At 47.4% G+C, this 17,943-nt stretch overlaps 1 protein-coding gene across 1 annotated transcript in view; it reads right to left on the bottom strand.

Annotated features, from left to right (window-relative positions):
* The window catches only part of FYB1 (FYN binding protein 1), a 111,353-nt gene extending 99,053 nt beyond the window's left edge, over nt 1–12,300 (bottom strand). Inside the window, exon 1 of the mRNA XM_066602397.1 lies at nt 12,272–12,300. Coding sequence (XP_066458494.1) covers nt 12,272–12,274 — 3 coding nt within the window. The 5' untranslated portion in view covers nt 12,275–12,300. The remainder of the gene's footprint in view (nt 1–12,271) is intronic.
* Between the last annotated feature and the right edge of the window lie 5,643 nt (nt 12,301–17,943).

Below are 17,943 nucleotides of genomic sequence, written 5' to 3'. Positions count from 1 at the left end.
ACAGGGCGGTGATTCATGTTCATGGCCATCAGAAATTGATACCAATAAAAACTGCTGTTTGCCATGCAAAACACAAGCCCTCAAGGGCCATGTCAATGTAAAAATAAAAAAAGTTATAGTTTTTGAAAAAGTGTGATTGAAAGCCAATAATGAACTACATCTGTAGACAACGCCAAATTCAATAATAGTCAAACTGACCAAGCAGTAAAAGGGACCGGACTTATGGAACTGTCTGACTAAGTTATCACTGCTGACTGAACTAACAACTAAGTTGTCGAACCTTTGTTAAAATTATGGATCGCCTCTATAAAGGCGGGCCCTACCTACAAGCATAGCGATCGCCTTTATAAAGGCGGGCCCTACCTACAAGCATAGCGATCGCCTTTATAAAGGCGGGCCCTACCTACAAGCCGAGCGATCGCCTCTATAAAGGTGGTCCCATGCTGGAACCTCAGCTCTGCTCTCCCTGAAAGGGTGCTACTCGCAACCAGGCGGAACTGGCACATAAAATGCACAAACTCACTTACCACCCAACCTCGTACACTAAAGCAGATGGCAAAGCTGAATATAAAAGCAAGGGATTAGTTTGTACATTGGCCAATAAACGTAAGCTGCAAGGCCGCACCAAGGCTCCTCGTGTCTTGCAGTCCCTACTCTAGCACTAAACAGGCAGCACAGGACAGCAAACACCCAGCAAGCTGCAAGCTGACCAGACACTAAACACACAGCAAGCTGCAAGCTGACCAGACACTAAACACCCAGCAAGCTGCAAGTTGACCAGACACTACTCACACAGCAAGCTGCAAGCTGACCAGACACTACTCACACAGCAAACTGCAAGCTGACCAGACAGTACTCACACAGCAGACAAGACTGAGGAAATACAGCTTCCTCATTGCAGAGGGGCTGGGGTATATATTTACCCCCAGACCCAGGGAATGGGCTGACCAGAACAACCACACCCAGCCAGCTCAATTAACTCTCACCTGTGCAGGTGTGCTCCTGGAACCCTGTAGAACAACAAACTCCAGCAGCACAACCTAACATAGAGGCTCAATAGAGTCCTTTAGGAGGTTCCAGCATGGGCTGCCATCTTCAGAGTGATAACTCCATTCATCAAGGTCACCATATATAGGGTATTTATAGGGTGTGTCTGAGTACTCCTTTAAATTTAGAATTGATAATAAGGCTATTGGGATTGGTCCAAATTAGTTAACGATGGTCATCGGAAAGAACAAAAGACATCAACCGTCTATGAAGTCTCTATTGTCATCTTTCTGAGGAGCTCAGTGTTAATTTTATTAATAGTATAAAGTAGAACAAAAGAATGTGTATTGGTCCAATCACAGGGGGCAGCACCCTAAGTTACATCTTACTGCAGTAGCTAATTGTTACATAATGTGACCTGTGCATACAGTAACTACATTGATAAGACTAAGGAATGCGGATACAATGACTAAATATGGTCTCCAGAAAACGCTCAAGACCCCACTTGAAGCAACTCAGCTTTTATGGACTCAACTCTATTAACCCCTGAATGACAAGTGTAACATGGGTCATCTTTATACTTTCACAGGGTGAGCTAGTTCCCTAAGTCCCGCACTCCTCGGTCAGTTTGCCTTGTGTTTGGTGTTGTCTACAGATGTAGTTTATCATCGGTGTCATACACACTGAGTACAATCATCTGTGATTATACTGATAAAGGTTAATGTGTAGTAGTTTGTTACGATTCCATTGTCAGTGATAAGTGTTTATGGCATGGATGATTATAGGGTTTTCACTGATTACGTTTCCCCTGAAGTGACTTATTACCCCAGGTCCTGCACTCTGGGGAAACTTGTGCCAGTTGGCACAACACCTTTAATGCTTCTTTTGCACAAAATCGTGCAATGTTCTCACGATTCGACAGTGCTACAGATCGCCTGTATGTGAAGCCCGTGCTTTCTAATGTGTTCCCTCACATGAGCCATGTTTTGTAGGCTGCTACATTGCAAGAAATAAATTGCGCCATGCTGAATATTGCCGCGATTTGTGAGGTTGTGTAGCCCATGTTTCCCTATGGAGCCTTCCTTTGTGTTGCATCGCATCACACAAAATTGCGGTTTTCATGCGGTGCGATGCAACTTTTACAGTAGGAAATAAGTGTTGCGGAACTGCTGGAGAAGAAGTGCAGCGGAGCGGACAGCGCCTGTTAGGTAATGTATTGTTTTTTTTTTTATGTAGCTATGGCTTATTTTTGGGCTAGGGTTTACATTTCAAGCGCCACCAAAAATCCTGGGGAAAGAGCGCTACAAAGTCATGTGACCAAATCGCGATATCACTGTGAGAAACCGCAGCAATGTCACACAGAACACAGCTACGATATCTTCCAGCGGTTTCTCACGGTGATATCTTCCTGATATAGTTTCTTGGCAATATCGCTGTCGCCCGTGTGAAAAAGGCTTAAAGCTCCTACAATCTGGCAGGGGCAGGTCGGGATCTCGGCTTACAGAGACTTCTGTAACCACTTCTGATTTCTCTCTTGCAGGCTGTGTAGCCCTCATTGAGCATCATGTAGATCGGGGTGTGGGGGGTCAAACTCATTTTTATGTGCTAAAAACAAAAACACAGGAATGTCCAAAAACACACCGTTATGGTCCATGAAAACTCTGCGCATTTCACAGACCCAAACTATCCCCCCTTGTGAATGAGGCCTAAATGTAACTAAGTACTCCTTACCCTGGCTATGGCGCTCTCTGCACCATGATGGGTTTCTCCCCTTCCACCTCTTTAGCCCCGAGCTTCCTACCTTGGTGTTTGGCTACGGTGCCAGGTAGAAGGTCGGAGCTGGGGAGAGTGGAGGTGTGGAGGTGCACCGAAGCTCCTAATCCAAGGTGGCACCCATTCCCTGTGCTGGAGATGCCCCTCTGCCAAGCACTGGCCACGTCCTCTGGGAAAAATGGAGAGCCAGTCCTTTTGCGTTCGGATCTCAGTGTTGGCCACATAAAATGACATGGCGGCTCACGGGCCTTGTCTTTGACAGATGTGATGTAGCGCATAGAGGAAGCAGAAGTACCGTTCTCTCCATTGGACCGGGTGATTACAGGACCGCCAGGTTTCTCCTTGCATGGCAGAGCTGTGAAGTTTTAGACCAGTTTCACATGAGTGAGAAAATCACGCGATTTTTATACAATGCGAGAGTAGGTGAAAACTCAGAATTCTGAAACCAATGGTTTACAATGGTTTCATTCTCATTTGCGATATTTTCACTCACGCAATGTTGAATGTCCTATCTTTTTGCGATATCGACCATTCTTTTCAATGCAGCCGGTGGCAGCACCGGTCCAATTGTAAGCAATGGGAGAACTCCACGATCCTTCATTGCTTGCGGGGACGAAGCGATTTCATGCAGTAATGCGAGGCTGTGTTCACATTAAAACGCCTTGCATCCATGGGGCTTTCACATGGTGGAAAGTGCGATGCTGGGATGTGAATCACGACCTGATATCGCCCTTGCCCGTGGGAAACTAGCCTTAAGAGCCCAAAATCAGCTCTGCTAGTAACTCCTGACACTCAGAGCTTATCCCCATGAACGAGAAATGCGCACAAATATGAAATCCATTCTTTTGAAAATCGCAGCATGTTGTATATTTGGATGTTCCCCTGGGAAACTCACCGCTGTTTCCTATGAGGCCTTGGGAAAACAATCACATGGCACTTGCATGCCAAGCAACGTGCATACGGGTGAGATGCGATTTTCCCCATTGAAGTCTATGGAAACACTTGCAATCCTCTCATAGAAGTGATGCAATTTTTAATCAAAAAAGGATCGCCGTGAAAATCGCATATCACGCTCAAACAGCGCCGCTAAGGAGAGTCAGGGCACCTTCACAATGGCGAGGGCGATGTGGGGCCGTGAATCACAGCCTGATATCACCCTTACAATCATGTGGAAACCCCTGGAGGCGAAGTGTTCTCACATGGAAGCTGAAGGAATTCCCCATTGCAGCTGACACAGCTGCGGCAGGGGATCCCGATGTTCTTCCAATGTTCTCAATGGGGCAGATGCTGCTGTGCTTTTTTCCCTTCATAGTATCACAATGCAGGGAAACATCGCAAATGTGAATGAACCCATTTTATATTCGGAAAGCAAAGATCGCGTCAATCTAGTATATTACAAAAAGTAAACAATCCACCACACGCACCAGCGTAAACTGTCGCCATATCTGTCCTGTAAACTGATGTATATCTATATATATATAAAGGTGAAAGTCCTGACTCACTGACTGACGGACTCACTGACTCACTGACTGACGGACTCACTGACTCACTGACCGACGGACTCACTGACTCACTGACTGACGGACTCACTGACTCGCCGCTAATTCTCTAACTTCCCAATGTTATACAAACATGACATTTGGCACGACCATTCTTTAAGTCCTAATTAGGAAAAGTACAGGGGTCACAACTCAATTAATCAATGCTCCGTGCAAAAGTAAGTGCACCCCTATATAATGTAACTTCCTGGTGTTATACAAGCGTGAAATTTGGCACAACAATCTAACTGACCTCTATGTGTATAACTGAAAAAGTAGATAGCTAGTAAAGTAGATAAGGAAGCGGCCATGGACTTCAGGGATGGAGCATGCCTTTAAGGCCTCCTTCACACGGGCAACGAAGTCACGCGATTTGGTCGCATTGCTACTATGCTACAAATCGTATGTATGTGCGATGTTTTGTAGCATGCAACAACCCGACACAAAATCCTTGTGGGTCCAGCGATATGCCAGCGACACACAAGGCACAAGGTTCTGTAGCCCATGTTTCTCTATGGAGCCTTCCTCCCTGCTGCATCGCATCGCATGGAAAACGCGATTTTCGTGCCGTGCAATGCAACTTTGACAGTAGGAAATCCTACTGTCAAAGCCCTAATCTACGTCCTGGCTGCAATAAAAAAAAACAAAAAACACATAAATCACCTCTCCGGTGCTGTCAGCCCGGCCACATCTTCTCCCCGGGAACCCAGCACTATTCTCCTTCATGTCTTCTGGCCGGGAATTGAAAAATCACACTTAACCTATCACAGCCAGCACATGATAAACCGATCACAGCCATTCATCGAGTGCTGGCTCTGATTGGCTAAGCATCAGCCAATCGCAGCCAGTGCTCTAGGAGGCAGGGATTTTAAATCCCTAGCCAGAACAGATGAAGAAGACAAGTGCCGGGGACCAGGAAAAAGCTGCAGCTGAGCCCTGGACAGCGCTTCTAGGTGATATAGTTTTTTTTTTAAATTATTTTCCTGCAGTTAAGGTGTATTTTCAGGGTAGGGCTTATATTTTAAGCCTCCACCCACACCCAAAAATCCTTGCATGTGGTGCTAAAAAGCCACGCAACTTTGTAGCACCATGTGCAACTTTGTAGAAGACGCAGACTAGCGATGAGATATTGCTGCAATTTTTTCGCTGCAATGCCGTGTCTCCCGTGTAAGGGGGCCTAAGGCTACGAAAGTGCTGCAACCTCCAGTCTGGGGGAAAATTTGAATAAAAAGGGGTGTTACCTTTAAGGGTAAAAAGTGAGGAGAGTGGGAGAGGTGGCACATTCTGCAGAGGGACATCAGTACATGCAGTCTGAGGAGAATCTAACGCTCCTCTGTGTGTATACATATTCTTCCTCAGTTCCTCTGAAGTAACCACGACTTCATGAAAATTTTCCATGTGAACAACAGGTAAACACCAGTACCAAAAAATTGGGCGAAGCCGGGTATATCAGCTAGTACAACATATATGTATCAGAAAACACAGTCCTACATGACCCGAAAAAAAAGAATAAAATAGAGTGATAAAACCATCACAAGCAGAAAATTACTGAAGTGTCTGGCTAATGTACAATGTGCAGTATATTGATCTGAATTGCTGAACTAGAGAAGTGGGCATTATCTGGGCTCAGTCACACGGGCACATCGGCACCGATGCGCCCGTGTGACTGACAGTTAGAAGACGGCCGTACCTGAGGATGGACGTCTCTCTGCTGCGCTGATGAAAGAACACATGACCGGCAAAGAAGCCGGTCACATGTTCTTCCTCCCGGCGCTGCAGAGAGACGTCCGCCTTCAGGTACGGCCGTCTTCTAACTGTCAGTCACACGGGCGCCCATGCGCCCGTTTGACTGAGCCCTTATACAGCCTCATATTAGCTGCATAGGCTGAGATTTGGGGTTTCTTCTGTGTATGATGAGTTTTTATCATGTGTTGGATGTGATTTTACTATAATGTCGTTTTCTTTACAGCTTTCATAGAGGTCGCAGCCAGTCTTTTGTGCCTACTTCATGACTTACGGATAAATCAAGACTGTGGCACATGTTATCTCTTGATAGAGGGTGTTCCTTCCTGTTCTGTTTATTTGCGTCCTTTGATGTATAATAACATCTATTTGTGGCAGGGTATCATGGAGGTTGTCGGCTGTATAAGATAATGGGTAAAGTTGTTTATAAAGTTCTGGGAGGGCAGCTTCGAGATTTTGAGTTTTGATCCGGTGGATACAATGATGGCTAAGGTCACCCTTGTGGTGTTTTTGACTTCCCCTGGTGAGTATAGATATCATGTGTGGCTTATTAAAGGCTACATATAACATTTTTTTTACAACTCTTTCATATCTTGACACAGTATCTGTTTTTCGATTACAGAAGGCTGGAATTTAGGATCGGTGAGTTTTACATTTTTTCAGTGGGTGGGGGTCAGTGACTGGTACGTTTGGGAGTATCTGATCATTACTTGTATTGATGTTGTTCCCACTTCTCTAGTTTAGCAATTTAGATTGATACACTGCACATTGATTTTTTTGATCATGTGATCAGGTATTGATTAATTGCATTGGAGTTGCCGTATCAGCACTTAGATACCTTTTTCTATTGGTACGTAATAGTGCATGGGCTCTGGCGCCGATTCGCACATGCATGTTAATGCAGGTCTAGTAATGGTTCGCATGTGCGCACTGGTGAGGGATCGTGTGTATGCATTCATGATTGTTTGTGCATGTGTTGAGTTGAGTGAGACAGGATGGGTCTAATCATCCGGTGCCATGACGGGTAAGTACTGGGGTTGGTATGCTGGATCTCTCCATGATGTAAGTTTAATTATCATGACAATGCTCTGTGAGCTAAACAGCCTCCAGCTCCAGACTGATACATTGTACATAGCCAGTCCTGCTCTCAGCTGAGAAGTGGATACAATTGTATCTAGTGTAGACAATGCTCTGTGAGCTAAACAGCCTGGACTCCAGACTGATACATTATACATAGCTAGTCCTGCTTTCAGCTGAGAAGTGGATACAATTGTATCCAGTGTAGACAATGCTCTGTGAGCTAAACAGCCTGGACTGCAGACTGATACATTGTATATAGCTACCATGTTTCCCTGAAAATAAGACAGTGTCTTATATACATTTTTCCTCCCAAAGGAGCGCTAGGTCTTATTTTCAGAGGATGTCTTATTTTTCCATGAAGAATTAACATTTATTGTTGAACAGAAAAATGCACATTTCTTATATAGTGTACAGTCGATGTCATCACAAACCAGCAGAACCAGACAAACTGTGAATCCTATCAAGAATGTCTTGTTACTACCATTATTTCCATGTTCACACTGTCTGGAGACTGTAACGATCACCCCCTAAAGAATTAAAGTGACACACTGGTTGCCTGACTCACATACAGGGCCACAAAAAATAAGCGCTGTAAAGTACCTGGCTTCGACACACTGTCTGGAGACTGTAACGATCACCCACTGCAGTTCCTGGACCACTTGTACAGCAGGAATGGTATTGCAGCTTCCAGCCACCAGGGGGAGCTCATCACAGCAGACTCACACAGCAGGGACAGAGCTAGGTCTTACTTTCTTACGGGGGAGACCTTCTATATTTAGCACTTCAGCAAAAACCTCTACTAGGTCTTATTTTCAGGGGATGTCTTATTTTGGGGGAAACATGGTAGTCCTGTTCTGAGCTGGGAAGTGGATACAATTGTATCCAGCGTAGACAATGCTCTGTGAGCTAAACAGCCCAGACTCCAGACTGATACATTGTACATAGCTAGTCTCTGAGAAGTGGACACAATTGTACCCAGTATAGACAATGCTCTGTGAGCATTATACACTGCTACATTAAGGGCTTCTTCAGACGACTGTATGTGCAACTGCACATGCTTCAGTGCGACGCATCAATGGTTTTGGCCGTATAAAACCTGCCCATCTGTTTAACTACCTAGGGGAGGCGTCACGTGGCCGTTTTCGTGTGCATTTTTGATTTCAATGGGTTTATTCTCAGAACCAGGTTTTGCGCGTACTTAAAATAAGTCCTGCTCTATCCTTTTTGCAGGGTGTGACACTGCGCGAAATGCAGGGAAAGAAGACAGCTGGACGTAACTAGGCTTTAATGACCATTCAATTCCACGGAAATGTTTTTTTACGTGTGCGTGTGAATTGGCATTGTGAGTGCAAACAGTACAGTAATATGCGTGGACACGTGTGCAAAACCTTGATGAGGGCTTCTACAGACGGGCAATTTTGGACGTGTTTTCTGGCGCAAAATTGCTTGCGCAAACCGCGGTGAGTAGAACCATTTATTTCAATGATTCCCTCAAACTCAGCATTTTTGCACTATATTTTCACGCGCAAGAAAATATACACGCCATGCTCTATTTTTGTGCGCATTTGCGCACCCAAGGCACTGTTCGAGTCTATGGGGGTGCGCCAATACGAACCTGCTCGAATTTGAGATGTTGACCCTTTCCAATCCACTGTCTGACATCTGAAGACATTCTGATTGAAGGCTGTACAGCTCTGATGTTGGAAGACGTCCAGCAGGGTATTCTTACTGTATATTACTGGCCACTCTGTTGTCAGGGGCCTCTCTAGCATGTCCCATACTGCAGTACTGGCTCTAGCCAGCAGATGGCGCCATTGTATAATGGCAGAAAGAGAAAGCCCCCTAGGAAACCCTGAATCCAAAATTGGATTGCAAAGGATTAATAACACCGAGGACTAATTAGGCTGCTTAACCAGTTCAATCATGGCACAGGTTTGTCCCACGCCGATGTGAATGGGTCCAGCAGTGTGGAAAAGTACAGTAGAATGCACAGATGCTCCCCTTCATGGCACAATTATACCATGCTATTGCGAGCATATATACGCATACGCTCGCCTGCAGGAGCCCTTATAGCCCTCTCAAACATCATTCATGCGCAAATACACTAGGGAGAGCATTTTTGTGCAAACACTTGCACATTGGTGAGAGGCAAAAACCCCGAAACAGCTGTCTGTGTATGGATTCAGGCTTGGTTTTCAATTCCCAATCATTGCTCTAAAGACTTGTATAAAGGGTCTGACATTGATTTGCAGGAATGCTGCCATCCAATAGGTGGCGCTGCAGAGGTATTGTTCAGCTTCCTTATTTGCATATATTTCCCAGAGGAGCTTGCATACCCTTATAAGTCTCCTCACTCACCTTAAGCAGAGATGAGACCCCTCTCGATTCAACAATGTTGGCACTAATATATAGACTGCATGGAAAATCACCATAGTGTCGGAAAACCCCTTTAAGTATTTTTTCGTATTTTTATTTTCTTTTTCCAATCATTATTGTATTTCTAACATTCATCTTGTTTTATGACTTTCTAGTATTTTGTGTCCCATTTTACTCATTTTTCTAGAAAATATATTTAATGGCAAAATGAGACATTTAGAAAGAGGAAGATTGTTTCTGCATTCGTGTTACGTAAGTATCCACTTGTAATCAAACCTAAGACTCTGCGGTGACAAAAAATTAAAAATAGCTCTTGTGACCGGTCTCTGTTCTGGAGAAGAATGATTGGGACATGTTGTGCATATACTAATATTGTCCTATATGGTGGCAGATATGGCTATAAAGGCATCCTGCTAAAATACAGGAATTATCGCAGGGGTGATGCTGGGACCTGAAAGGCTTCAGAACACAGTCATGAAATTACCAGCAGTCATACAGGGCTGGTTTACCAAACCTGTAATGTGCCACACAATGCACAAATAGTGCCATCCTATGGTGCCCAATAATTTTGCCAAATTAACCCTTTGCAATCCAATTTTGGATTCAGGGTTTCCTAGGGGGGTTTCTCTTTCTGCCATTATACAATGGCGCCATCTGCTGGCTGGAGCCAGTACTGCAGTATGTGACATGCCAGAGAGGCCCCCGACAACAGAGCGGCCAGTAATATACAGTAAGAATACCCTGCTGGACGTCTTCCGACATCAGAAGCTGTACAGCCTTCAATCAGAATGTCTTTAGACGTCAGACAGTGGATTGGAAAGGGTTAAAAACACTCCATACAAAGCTATAGGCCGCCTGCAGACGGCCGGGTCGGATCCCCTGCGAGGGACCAGTGTGGGTCTCACCTGCTCCCGCGGCTCTGTGATGTGCCGGCGCATGCGCAGAGCAGAGCCGGGGCGCCGGGAGTAACATTTCTGTGCGGGCCCATGCAAGACCCGCACAGAAATAGAGCAATTTGTTTTCCGCGTCTGCAAGGAATTGCGTTTTGTAATGCAATCCTATGCAGACGGGCAGGGGGGGAAATTCTGTGGGAAATTCCGCCGCTAAATTTCCGCCCGTGTGCCTTAAGAAGACCCATCAGTTCCTTGGCACTGCCACACTGGTTATAGCCCACTTTTTTTCCAGTAGTGCCCTCCATGCCCCAATTTCAGTGGCCGTTGTTTCCACACCTGATGTGCAAAAGATGGCTGTGTGTGTCAACAGGGCGGACACTAATGCTCTGATACAAAGGAGCAACTACTTTCCAGCTTTGACACTGTCCAGTGTCAGAGCAGCATGACAGTGTTAGAGCAGCTACTGAAGCAGTGCCGGCCTTAGGTTAGATGATACCCTGTGCAGAATATTTTTTTGGCACCCTCCCTTCCGTGTCATAATAAAAAGATGATACATATTTAATTGATCGGGATTCAGAAGACAGCAAGATAGCTACATACCTACACCAGAACAGCTCAATGAATAAATACTGTACCAGAACCAAGTGCATAACACAAATACGGTACCAAAACCAACCTTGGTATATAAATACAGCAGCAGAATCCAGCTCACAACATAAATACAGCACAAGAACCAAGCTTAGTGCATAAATATAGCAGCAAAACCAACATGTGTACATAAATAAAAGACCGGAACAGCTCAATACCTAAACACAACACCAGAACAGCTTGGTGAATAAATGCTGTACCAGAGCCAAGCACATAACATAAATACAGCACCACAACCAAGCTCAGTATATAAATACAGTAGCAGAACCAAATTCATAACATGAATACAGCACAAACTAAATTCAGTACATCGATACAATACCAGAACTAAGCTCATAACATAAATATAGTAGCAGAACTAAACAATCCTGTTGTGGGGCTGGCAATGGGCTGACTGTGATGCCTCGGAACATTAGAGAGGAGGAAACAGAGCGAGGAGGAGGATGATTTATATAGCTCCATAAGATGCTGCCACATGAAGAAGATTGTCTGGTCACATGACCTTAAGGGGCGCAATCACCCTCAGAGCCTAACATCCACCTGATGACACCCCTACATGCTGGTGGCTGTCGCCCTGTGCAACCGCTTGCATCACATCTACAGGAGCTGGAAGAACTCCAAGGAAGGGACCAGGGCAAAGGATAGAGGGATGCCAAGCTGCCTTTCCAACAGAGCCAGAGTAGAGGGGGAAAACATTGATCTGCCAACTACTCCATGCTGGTTGGACAGTGCCAGAGCTGGAAAGTACACTCCTCTTTGTGTTAGACTGTTGGTGTCCGCCCACTTGACACATTCAGCCTTCATTTGCATAACAGAAACAATCAGCACCCATATCTGTGAAACAGAGGGGGCTAGAAAAAAATAGTGGGCTACCATCAGTGCAGTGGCACTAGGGACTGATAATAATGACGGTTGAAGTGATTTGAGAACATTACAGGTCCTCTTTAAATAATACCGCCATACAGTGCTCATACACTAAATTACAGTGTCCCCATGTAAATAAATACAACACAGCACATACAGATACTCTCTTTCCCCTTCATTGTATAAGCACCCTGTGACAGACATGCAGGATGCCTTTCCTTAAGTGACTACTTCTGTTCTGTGGGACGCAGCACCAAGATATCCGACTCCCTGGAGTTCCGCTGTCTCCTAGCTGAGCATTACCATAGATGAAGACCACTGCTAATACAACTTGCTACAATCCATAAGAGTCACATGCATTGTACTCACCATTGTGTTTGTGTGTGTACTTCTTGGCGGTGGAGTATATTCTAAGGCTTAATCATTATCCCTCTGCATGGGCTGGAGGCTGCGCTCACAACACTTCCTCTTTTTTTTTTGGCTCGTCTCTCACTCCCTGCTATCATAGATCCATTATCTGTTGTTACTGCTGCAGATAATCTCTTGTTTATGAGATATTTGTGCGGCAGGGACATAATACTGCTAGAGAAGTCACCGACGGTACCTGCCACACTATGGGGAAAGTGGACAATGATGACTTATCTGGTTGTTACATGTGCATATTTTATACACGGCCCCTTATACGGTAGATTACTTCATCATTTCTATAAAAATGGTAACATTGTGTAATTTCCCTCTACTTTGGCTACTTATACTGTATATACAGTAATGTTCTGCAATACAATAAATGCCATGCAGCAGACATGGACCCGCTACGCCACTGACTGATTTGGGTTTGGGCTTCTCTTAAGAGCAGCATCTGGTTTTCACCTTTTAACCCCTTTTTGAGGGATCTGGTCTTACCTGCAGGTAGTCTTACCAGAAGTAGTGCCGATGCAGTGGCAGCTGACACAGAGAGATCAGAGGCAGAGATGATGTAGTTGATGTAATAAAGCAGAAGCAAAATGGAGAAGCAGGCGGAGGGTCAGGGCAGGGAGCAATCAGGAAAACTGCAGTCAAAGAGGAAGCTAAGGTTAGGGCAGAAGAAGATGGGAAAACTGGGTGCACAGGCATAAGACAAAAACCAAAAGTCAAGCAAGGACTAGTAGAACTTTTATAGAACCTGACATAATATAACTAGAGATGAGCGAACGTACTCGTCCGAGCTTGATGCTCGTTCGAGTATTAGGGTACTCGAGATGCTCGTTACTCGAGACGAGCACCACGCAGTACTTGAGTCAATTCCATTTCCTTCCCCGCATGTTTTGCGCCATTTTCTGGTCAATAGACATGCAGGGAAGGCATTACAGCTTCCTCCTGTGACGTTCCAGCCCTATCCCACCCCCCCTGCAGTGAGTGGCTGGCGATATCAAGTGACCGCCGAGTATTTAAAGCAGTCCCGCCCCCGCAGCTCGCCTCAGACACATGCTGGCAGAGATTAGGGAAGGTGGTGTTGCTCATTCAGGCATAGTGTTAGTGTCTTCATGAACCCCAACGGTCCTTCTTAGGGCGCCCACCCACTGGCGATTTTTTTTCCTTTGCGTTTTGCGTTTTTTCTCAAGAGCAATTAGAATTGAATGTGTTCCTGTCCACTTGCGTTTTTTTTTTCAGTCCGTTGCAATTTTTAACATAGGAACTGTCAGTTGCATATGTGTCCTTATTTTTCTCTTAATGCACCCATGAATGTCAATGGAAATTAACGGAAAAGGCGCGAAAAAGCCGCAAAAAACGCACAGAAAACGCGCAAAAAACGCACGGAAAACGCACGAAAATCGCAAACGCCAGTGGGTGGGCGCCCTTAGGGCCACATCTGACCGTGTGCATTACTGTTGTGGCTGGCTGGGAGCAGTTTTGCGCCCCCAATTTATTTTTCATCTCGGGCTCTGCAGGCTATTACAGCTATAGCGTTCTCAGTCTGCAGTCAATTATACAGAGTACAGGGGCAGTACTGGTCAGGCAGGGACAGTGGTAGTGTAGAATCCTGCCAACAAGTACCCCAACGGTCCTTCTTAGGGCTACCTGTGATCGTGTGCATTACTGTTGTGACAGCTGGGAGCAGTTTTGCTTTTTTTTTTCATCTTGGGCTCTGCAAACTATTGTGTTCTTAGTCTGCAGCCAATTATACAGAGTATAAGGGCAGTACTGGTCAGGCAGGGACAGTGCTAGTGTAGAATCCTGTCAACAAGTACCCCAAAAAAGCTCCTGCTTAGGGCTACCTGTGCGCATGTGCAGTTTACTGCGTGGCTGCTAGGAGTTGTAGTGGCTCACTATTAGCCAGCTAGGCCTTTCAGCAGCCTAGTGTATAATTTTTTTGGCCTACAGTGTGCGTAACATAACCGCTGTCAGCCTCCAAGTGCAGGTAAATAATAGCCTAATTTTTTACACCGCTCTGTGCGTCCCGTCAACTTCACGCACAGCGTACGGCTACAGCCGCTGATTGAGGGAAAGACATATACATGCTATCTAGGCTCCTGGTTTTTTCAAAAACATCTGAAAAGAAAATCCTCCTTAGGGCTACCTGTGAGCGTGTGCAGTTTACTGCATGGCTGCTAGGAGTTGTAGTGGCTCACTATTAGCCAGCTAGGCCTTTCTGCAGCCTAGCATATAATTTTTTCGGCCTACAGTGTGCGTAACATAATCGCTGTCAGCCTCCAAGTGCAGGCAAATAATTGCCTAATTTTTTACAACGCCCTGTGTCTGCTGTATTCGAAATACACCATGCTGAGGGGTAGGGTCCTAGAGGACGTGGCCGAGGACGCGGTGGTCCAAGTGAGGGTGTGGGCACAGGCCAAGTTCCTGGTCCAGGTAAATCGCAGCCGGCTGATGCGGGATTAGGAGAGAAGAAAGTTTCTTGGGTCCCCAGCTTCATATCACAATTTATGGATCCACGTAGTAGACCTTTATTACAAAATGAGCAGTGTGAGCAGGTCCTGTCGTGGATAGCAGAAAATGCATCCAGCAATGTATCGACCACCCAGTCTTCTACGCAGTCCACTGCTGCAACTCTGAATCCTCTGGCTGCTGCTCCTCCTTCCTCCCAGCCTCCTCACTCCATGAAAATAACACATTCTGATGAGCAGGCAGACTCCCAGGAACTGTTCTCGGGCCCCTGCCATGAGTGGGAAAAAATGGTTCCTCTCCCACCTGAGGAGTTTGTCGTGACCGATGCCCAACCTTTGGAAAGCTCCTAGGGTCCGGGTAATGAGGCTGGGGACTTCCGGCAACTGTCACAAGAGCCTTCAGTGGGTGAGGAGGTCGATGATGATGAGACACAGTTGTCTATCTGGAGGTAGTAGTAAGGGCAGTAAGTCCGAGGGAGGAGTGCACAGAGGATTTGGAAAAAGAGCCGCTGGACGATGAGGTGACCGACCCCACCTGGTTCGCTAAGCCAACTGAGGACCGGTCTTCGGAGGGAGAGGCTAGTGCAGCAGCAGGACAGGTTGGAAGAGGCAGTGGGGTGGCCGGGGTAGAGGCAGGGCCAGAGCGAAGACTCCCCCAACTGTTTCCCAAAGCACCCCCTCGCGCCAAGCCACCCTGCAGAGGCTTAGGTCTTCAAAGTGGTGTGCAACCTGTGTCGCGTCAAGGTCAGCCGGGGAGCCACCACTACCAGCTTCACCACCACCAGCATGCGCAGACATATGATGGCCAAGCACCCCACAAGGTGGGACGAAGGCCGTTCACCGCCTCCGGGTCGCACCACTGCCTCTCCCCCTGTGCCCCAACCTGCCACTCAGATCCAACACCCCTCTCAGGACACAGGCATGAACGCCTCCTGGCCTGCACCCACACCCTCACCTTCGCTGTCCTCGGCCCCATCTAGCAATGTTTCTCAGCGCAGCGTACAGCTGTCGCTAGCGCAAGCGCAAATACGCCGCCACGTGCCCGCACGCTCAAGCATTAAACGTGCACATTGCCAAATTGATCAGCCTGGAGATGCTGCCGTACAGGCTTGTAGAAACGGAGGCTTTCAAAAACATGATGGCGGTGGTCCCACGCTACTCGGTCCCCAGTCGCCACTATTTTTCCCTGTGTGCCGTCCCAGCCCTACACCAGCACATCTCCCGCAACATCAATCGTGCCCTCACCAACGCGGTTACTCGGAAGGTCAACTTAACCACGGATACGTGGACATGTACTGGGGGGCAGAGCCACTATATCTCCCTGACGGCACGTTGGGTGAATTTGGTGGAGCCTGGGACCGAGTCAGAGCCTGGGACCGCACACGTCCTACCCACACCCAGAATAGCGGGTCCTTCCTCGGTTCTGGTATCTGCGGCGGTCTATGCCACCTCCTCTAAACCCTCCCCCTCCTCCTCCTCCTATGCAACCTCTACCTCTCAATTAAGAAATGTGAGCAGCACGTCGCCAGCAGTCGGTGTGGCGCGGCAGCACAGCGGTGGGCAAGCGTCAGCAGGCCATGCTGAAACTACACATCCTAGGTGACAAGAGGCACACGGCCCCCGAGCTGTTGCAGGGTCTGACTGAGCAGACTGACCTCTGGCTTTCGGCGCTGAGCCTGCAACCGGGCATGGTCGTGTGTGACAACGGCCATAACCTGGTGGTGGCTCTGCAGCTCGGCAGCCTCACACACGTGCCATGCCTGGCCCACGTCTTCAATATGGTGGTTCAGCGTTTTCTGAAAAACTACCCGCACTTGTCAGACCTGCTCGGCAAGGTGCGCCGTGTATGCGCAACTTTCCACAAGTCCACTACGGACGCTGCCACCCTGAGGACTCGGCAACATCAGTTTAATCTGCCAGAGCACCGGCTGCTGTGTGACATGCCCACACGGTGGAATTCTACACTCCACATGTTGGCCAGGCTGTATGAGCAGCGTAGAGCAATAGTGGAATACCAACTCCAACATGGGCGGTGTAGTGGGAGTCAGCCTCCCTAATTCTTTACAGAAGAGTGGGCCGGGATGGCAGACATCTGCCAGGTCCTCGGAAACTTTGAGGAGTCTACCCAGATGGTGAGCAGCGATGCTGCAATCATTAACGTCACCATTCCTCTGCTACGTCTGCTGAGAAGTTTGCTGCAAAGCATAAAGGCTGACGCTTTGCGGTCGGAAGAGGAGACGGGGGAAGAGAGTATGTCGCTTGATAGTCAGAGCATTCTCATGTCTATATCTCAGCGCGTTTTGGAGGAGGAGGGGGAGGAGCAGAAGGAGGAGGGGAAGAGACAGCTGGACCCACTGCAGAGGGTACCCATGCTGCTTGCCTCCCATTTGTTCAGCGTGTATGGCCTGTGGACGAGGAGGAGGAGGAAAGTGATCTTCCTAGTGAGGACAGTGATGTGTTGCGTACTGGTAACCTGGCACACATGGCTGACTTCATGTTAGGCTGCCTTTCTCGTGACCCTCGCGTTAGACGCATTCTGGCCACTATGGATTACTGGGTGTACACTCTTCTCGACCCCTGATATAAGGAGAACCTTTCCACTCTCATTCCCGAAGAGGAAAGGGGTTCGAGAGTGATGCAATACCACAGGGCCCTGGTGGACATGTTAAACTTCCCATCTGACAGCGCTAGCGGCAGAAGGCGCAGTTCAGAGGGCCAAGTAGCAGGGGAGGCGCGGAGATCAGGCAGCATGTTCAGCGCAGGCAGGGGAACACTCTCCAAGGCCTTTGCCAGCTTTCTGGCTCCCCAGCAAGACTGCGTCACCACTCCCCAGTCAAGGCTGAGTCGGAGGGAGCACCGTAAAAAGATGGTGAGGGAGTACGTAGCCAATCGTACCACCGTCCTCCGTGATGCCTCAGCTCCATACAACTATTGGGTGTCAAAGCTGGACATGTGGCACGAACTTGCGCTGTATGCCCTGGAGGTGCTTGCTTGCCCTGTCGCTAGCGTCTTGTCAGAGAGGGTGTTTAGTGCAGCTGGGGGAATCATCACGGACAAGCGTACCCACCTGTCAACTGACAGTGCCGACATGCTTACACTTATAAAGATGAACAAAGCCTGGATTTCCCCAGACTTCTCTTCTCCACCGGCAGAGAGCAGCGG

This window comes from Eleutherodactylus coqui, chromosome 5 (assembly GCF_035609145.1).
Source record: "Eleutherodactylus coqui strain aEleCoq1 chromosome 5, aEleCoq1.hap1, whole genome shotgun sequence".
Classification (NCBI taxonomy): Eukaryota; Metazoa; Chordata; class Amphibia; order Anura; family Eleutherodactylidae; genus Eleutherodactylus; species Eleutherodactylus coqui.
This window is presented reverse-complemented; position numbering and strand designations above follow the sequence as displayed.